We start from the raw sequence: 6081 nt of genomic DNA, 5'->3' as shown, positions 1-6081 counted from the left end.
ATGGTCTCGATCTCTTGACCTCGTGATCCACCCGCCTCAGCCTTCCAAAGTGCTGGGATTACAGGCTTGAGCCACCGCGCCCGGCCTGTTTTTTTAATCTTAAAGCACGTTTCATACTTACCTGGCAAAAAAGAAAAAGAGAAATAAAAGCACATTTAAAATTTGTCTTCGGTAGTCACTAAAGAGAATATTAAACATTTTAAGGAGATGTTAATATCTCTAAGGTTTAAGATCGAGGACTTTAGAATTTAGATTTATTAGCAGCAAAATATAAGTTTTGTTATAGTCTAATTTATATCACTGTCCAGCATGTTTGGATTAAGAGAAAAGCAATTTTATGTGGATTATTAGAACACCCTATATAAAGGAAAGCTTTTAAGATGATGGCAAATTAAACTGCATTGTCTTGTGCTTTGGGTCAATTAAATAAAGATTGATAGCATACGGCAGTTATTGTGCTCCATCTAGTGATTGAAAATAAAGTAGAGGCTGGGTGCGGTGGCTCACACCTGTAATCCTAGCACTTTGGGAGGCTGAGGCGCATAGATCATGAGGTCAGGACATTGATACCATCCTGGCTAACACAGCGAAACCCCATCTGTACTAAAAATACAAAAAATTAGCTGGTCATGGTCAAAGGCGCCTGTAGTCCCAGCTACTTGAGAGCCTGAGACAGGAGAATCACTTGAACCTGGGAGGTGGAGGTTGCAGTGAGCTGAGATTGCGCCACTGCACTCCAGCCTGGGTGACAGAGCGAGACTCTGTCTTAAAAAAAAAAAAAAAAAAAGGAAAGAAAGAAAAAAGAAAATAAAGTAGAAATATGGTGTGTTAAATGATTATATTTGTAGTAGTAAACTTTTGGATTACTTTGTACTATTCCTTGTAGAATTGAACATTTATGAAATTCTTTTAGATGTTTGTCTGCAATAAATACATTTAAATGGTTCCTAGTCAGAAATGTTTGTTAAAGCCAGTAAAATATAACAAGCCCATGAAATTAAATTTACCATGTACATCTGTGTTTAATATTGGTCTTCTGTAACCTTTTTGTTTTTCAGAAAATAATCGGTATAGTTATTGGGAAAACAGATGTCAGAGGATTTCCAGACAGAAAAAGCTGAGTTCTCTTTAACTCTTTGCTTCATTTTTCATCAACTTTGGCTTTTGACTATAACAAAGTCTATTTAAGAGATTAATTTTCTTTGCCTGTTTAATTCCCTAAGGGCACTGGCCATCGTCTCTGATTCAAAGCTATAGGAGTGAGGACAGTAAAACCTTTTTTTTTTTTTTTTTTGGACAGAGTTTTTCTGTGTCACCTAGGCTGGAGTGCAATGGCACAATCTCAGCTCACTGCAATGTCTGCCTTTCAGGGTCAGGCCATTCTGTCCCACTCAGTCTCCTGAGTAGCTAGGACTACAGGTGCACACTGCCACATCCCCACATCCAGCTCACTTTTTGTATTTGTAGGGATGGGTTTTGCTATGTTGCTCAGGCTGGTCTCGAACTCCTAATCTCAAGTGATCTACCAACCTTGGCTTCTTTCTAGAAGTGCTCGGATTACAGACATGAGCCACTGCACCTGGCCTGAAAATCATTTTTAATGATTTTATTTGATGTTTCTTTTTTTTTCTTCTTTAAGACGTAGTCTTGCCCTATCACCCAGGCTGGAGTGCAGTGGTGAGATCTCGACTCACTGCAACCTCCACCTTCTGTGTTCAAACGATTCTCCTGCCTCAGCCTCCCTATTAGCTGGGATTACAGGCACCTGCCATCACACCCAGCTAATTTTTGTGTGTTTTTTTTTTTTTTCTTTTGAGACGGAGTCTCGCTCTTGTCACCCAGGCTGGAGTGCAATGGCGCGATCTCAGCTCACCGCAACCTCCGCCTCCTGGGTTCAAGCAATTCTCCTGCCTCAGCCTCCCGAGTAGCTGGGATTACAGGCACGCACCATCATGCCCAGCTAATTTTTGTATTTTTAGTAGAGACGGGGTTTCACCTTGTTGACCAGGATGGTCTTGATCTCTTGACCTCGTGATCCACCCGCCTCGGCCTCCCAAAGTGCTGGGATTATAGGCGTGAGCCACCACGCCCGGCCAATTTTTGTGTTTTTATAGAGATGGGGTTTCACCATGTTGGCCAGGCTGGTCTCGAACTCCTAACCTCATGATCCAACTGCCTTGGCTTCCCAAAGTGCTGGGATTACAGGTGTGAGCCACTGTGCCTGGCCTACATGTTTTAGGTATACAATGGCAAAATAACTGGTTAAAATGGTCAACTCATTAACTTGGCCAGGCTGGTCTCAAACTCCTAACCTCATGATCCACCTGCCTCAGCCTCCCAAGTAGCTGGGACTACCGACACCTGCCAGCACACCCAGCTAATTTTTTGTATTTTAGTAGAGACGGGGTTTCACCATGTTGGGCAGGATGGTCTCGATCTCTTGACCTCGTGATCCACCCGCCTCGGCCTCCCAAAGTGCTGGGATTACAGGCTTGAGCCACCGCGCCCGGCTTGAAAGATAAAATATTGAATGGTAGGCTGGGCACAGTGGTTCATGCCTGTAATCCCAGCACTTTGGGAGGCTGAGGCGCATGGATCACAAGGTCAGGAGATCGAGACCATCCTGGCCAACATGGTGAAACCCCGTCTCTACTAAAATTCTATAAGTTAGCCAGGCGTGGTGGCATGTGCCTGTAATCCCAGCTACTCAGGAGGCTGAGGCAGGAGAATCACTTGAACCTGGGAGGTGAAGGTTGCAGTGAGCAGAGATCATACCACTGCACTCCAGACTGGCAACAAAACAAGACTGTGTCTCAAAAAACAAAACAAAAAATAAGTAGAATGGTAAAACTTGCAGTTCACTACTATTAGCTTTAAAGTCTTCTTTTTTCTTTTTTTTTCTCTTCTGCCCAGGCTGGAGTGCAATGGTGTGATCTCAACTCACCACAACCTCCGCCTCCTGGGTTCAAGCAATTCTCCTGCCTCAGTATCCCGAGTAGCTGGGATTACAGGCATGCACCACCACACCTGACTAATTTTGTATTTTTAGTAGAGGCAGGGTTTCTCCATATTGGTTAGGCTGGTCTCAAATTCCCGACCTCAGGTGATCCGCCTGCCTCGGCCTCCCAAAATGCTGGGATTACAGGTGTGAGACATCTTACCCAGCCTTAATTTTTGTATTTTTAGTAGAGACGGGGTTTCACCATGTTGGCCAGGATGGTCTTCATCTCTTGAACTTGTGATCTACCAGCCTTGGTGTCCCAAAGTGCTAGGATTACAGGGTTGAGCCACCATGCCTGGTGGTTGTAATTTTTTTTTTTTTAATGGAGTCTTGGGCCGGGCGCGGTGGCTCAAGCTTGTAATCCCAGCACTTTGGGAGGCTGAGGCGGGTGGATCACGAGGTCAAGAGATCGAGACCATCCTGGTCAACAAGGTGAAACTCCGTCTCTACTAAAAATACAAAAATTAGCTGGGCATGATGGTGCATGCCTGTAGTCCCAGCTACTCGGGAGGCTGAGGCCTGAGAATTGCTTGAACCCAGGAGGCGGAGGTTGCGGTGAGCCCAGATCGCGCCATTGCACTCCAGTCTGGGCAACAACAGCAAAACTCCGTCTCAAAAAAAATAAAATAAAATAAAAAATAAAAATAAAATAAAATAAAATAAAATAAAATAAAATAAAATAAAATAAAATGGAGTCTTGCTCTGTTGCCAGGCTGGAGTGCAGTGGTATGATCTCGGCTCACTGCAGCCTCCGCCTCCCGGGTTCAACAATTCCCCTGCCTCAGGCTTCTAAGTAGCTGTGATTGCAGGTGCACGCCACTACACCTGGCTAACTTTTTGTATTTTAGTAGAGACGGAGTTTCACCATGTTGGCCAGGATGGTCTCAATCTTGACCTTGTGATCTGCCTGCTTCAGTCTCCCAAAATTCTGGGATTATAGGCGTGAGCCACCATGCTGGCCTGTTGTAATTTTTTTTTGAGACGGAGTTTCGCTCTTGTTACCCAGGCTGGAGTGCAATGGCGCGATCTCGGCTCACTGCAACCTCCGTCTCCTGGGTTCAGGCAGTTCTCCTGCCTCAGCCTCCTGAGTAGCTGGGATTACAGGCACGTGCCACCATGCCCAGCTAATTTTTTGTATTTTTAGTAGAGACGGGGTTTCACCATGTTGACCAGGATGGTCTCGATCTCTTGACCTCGTGATCCACCCGCCTCGGCCTCCCAAAGTGCTGGGATTACAGGCTTGAGCCACCGTGCCCGGCCTACCTGTTGTAATTTTTAATTAGGAAAACCAATATTAAATTTCTGTTCTGGAAAAAAACTATTTGCTGACCCCTAGTGGTCCTCATTAAGTAGCACATAATTTGTTTTCAAATAATTATTTTAAAAAATTATTTTAAGTTTTTTAGATCCAGGATCTCACTCTGTTCTTCCCCACCTCTACTGAAAAACCCCGTCTCTACTAAAATAATATAAAAATTAGCCTGGCATAAATAGCGCCTGTAGTCCCAGCTACTCGGGAGGCTGAGGCAGGAGAATCACTTGAACTGGGAGTCAGGGGTTACAGTGAGCTGAGAGATCGCATCACTGCACTCCAGCCTAGGTGTACGGTTCATAAACACCCTGAACTTATTCTTCCCAGGATGGAGTACAGTGGTGCATTCAAAGCTCACTACACACTTAAACTGGGCTCAGGTGACCCTTCCTCCTCAGCCTCCCTAGTAGCTGAGAGGAAAGACCAGTCCACCATTAATTTTAAAATTTTTTGTAGAGATGGGATCTCTCTATGTTGCTCAGGCTGGTTTTGAACTCCAGGCCTCAAGTGGTTCTCCCACCTCAGCCTCCCAGAGTCCTGGGATCACAGGGGTAAGCCACTGTGTGCAGCCAAGTTTTATTATTATTATTTTTGAGACAGTTTGACTCTTGTCACCCAGACTGGATCTTGGCTGACTGCAACCTCTGCCTCCCAGGTTCAAGTGATTCTGCTGCCTCAGCATCCCAAGTAGCTGGGACTGCAGGTGTCCACCACCACGCCTGGTTAAGTTTTGTATTTTTAGTAAAGATGGGGTTTCACCATGTTGGCGAGGGTGGTCTTGAGCTCCTGACCTCAGGTGATCCACCCACCTCAGCTTCCCAAAATGTTGGGATTACAGGTGTGAGCCACCATGCTTGGGCTATTTTTATTTTTATTTTAGAGACGGGGCCTTTCTCTGTCACCCAGGCTGGAGAGCAGTGGTGCAATCACAGCTCACTGAAGCCTTGAACTACTGGGCTTAAGCAATCCGTCTGCTTCATCCTCTCAAGTAGCTGGGACTGAAATAACTATTTAAATCTGAATTATGACTTAGGTTCAAACAACAATAAGAAAAGGAGAACCTAAGGTAATACCTGGATAGCTCAAATTTACATGTCTTTTCCCCCAAATACACAGATAACCAGGGAAGGGATCAAGGGGGCAACTTCTTACCACTTCAGTTTGAAATTCATAGAAGCATAACGTTATAGAATATACATCTGAAATAACATTTTGTACCATGCGTTTGAGTATTTTTATCATCATAATAAAGAATCATTTGATTAATGAAATAATCATTTGTTCAGAATTGAAACTTCATGTGACACTTATTAAAAGGCGGAGAAGTGATTGAAACCCTTTATTTGAAAAATAAAAGCACTGGTTTTCCCTTAGATATTGGATCAGAAAGATACACTTTCAGCTTCACCATTCGGGATTCACCAGCACATTTTGTAAATGCAACTTCCTGGGGCAGTGAAGATTACATCAAGTCTCTTTCTGACAGCTTTAGGGTTGGTGATTGTGGTAAGTTGGCATTGATTCTTAAACTTTTTCTAGTACAATATTATTCCTGTGGTATGTTTGTGGTAACTATACTGATGTGGGTAACCGCCCATATAGGCACCAAGGAAGGAGAGCTAAGCAGTATCCTGGAACAATTAAGATCTGAAGAAGGCCGGGCACGGTGGCTCAAGCCTGTAATCCCAGCACTTTGGGAGGCCGAGGCGGGTGGATCACGAGGTCAAGAGATCGAGACCATCCTGGTCAACATGGTGAAACCCCGTCT

The 6081-nt window shown here is 44.4% G+C and overlaps 1 protein-coding gene across 1 annotated transcript in view; it reads left to right on the top strand.

Moving 5' to 3' along the window:
• MEIOB (meiosis specific with OB-fold) overlaps positions 1-6081 on the top strand; it is a 40746-nt gene that overhangs the window by 1966 nt on the left and 32699 nt on the right. Inside the window, exons 2-3 of the mRNA XM_017510813.2 lie at positions 1059-1116; positions 5688-5819. Of these exons, the coding sequence (XP_017366302.1) occupies positions 1059-1116; positions 5688-5819 (190 nt within the window). The remainder of the gene's footprint in view (positions 1-1058; positions 1117-5687; positions 5820-6081) is intronic.

This window comes from Cebus imitator, unplaced genomic scaffold, assembly GCF_001604975.1.
Source record: "Cebus imitator isolate Cc_AM_T3 unplaced genomic scaffold, Cebus_imitator-1.0 Scaffold444, whole genome shotgun sequence".
Taxonomy (NCBI): domain Eukaryota; kingdom Metazoa; phylum Chordata; class Mammalia; order Primates; family Cebidae; genus Cebus; species Cebus imitator.
Note: the sequence above shows the minus strand (reverse complement) of the source record. Positions and strands in the feature narration are given on the sequence as shown.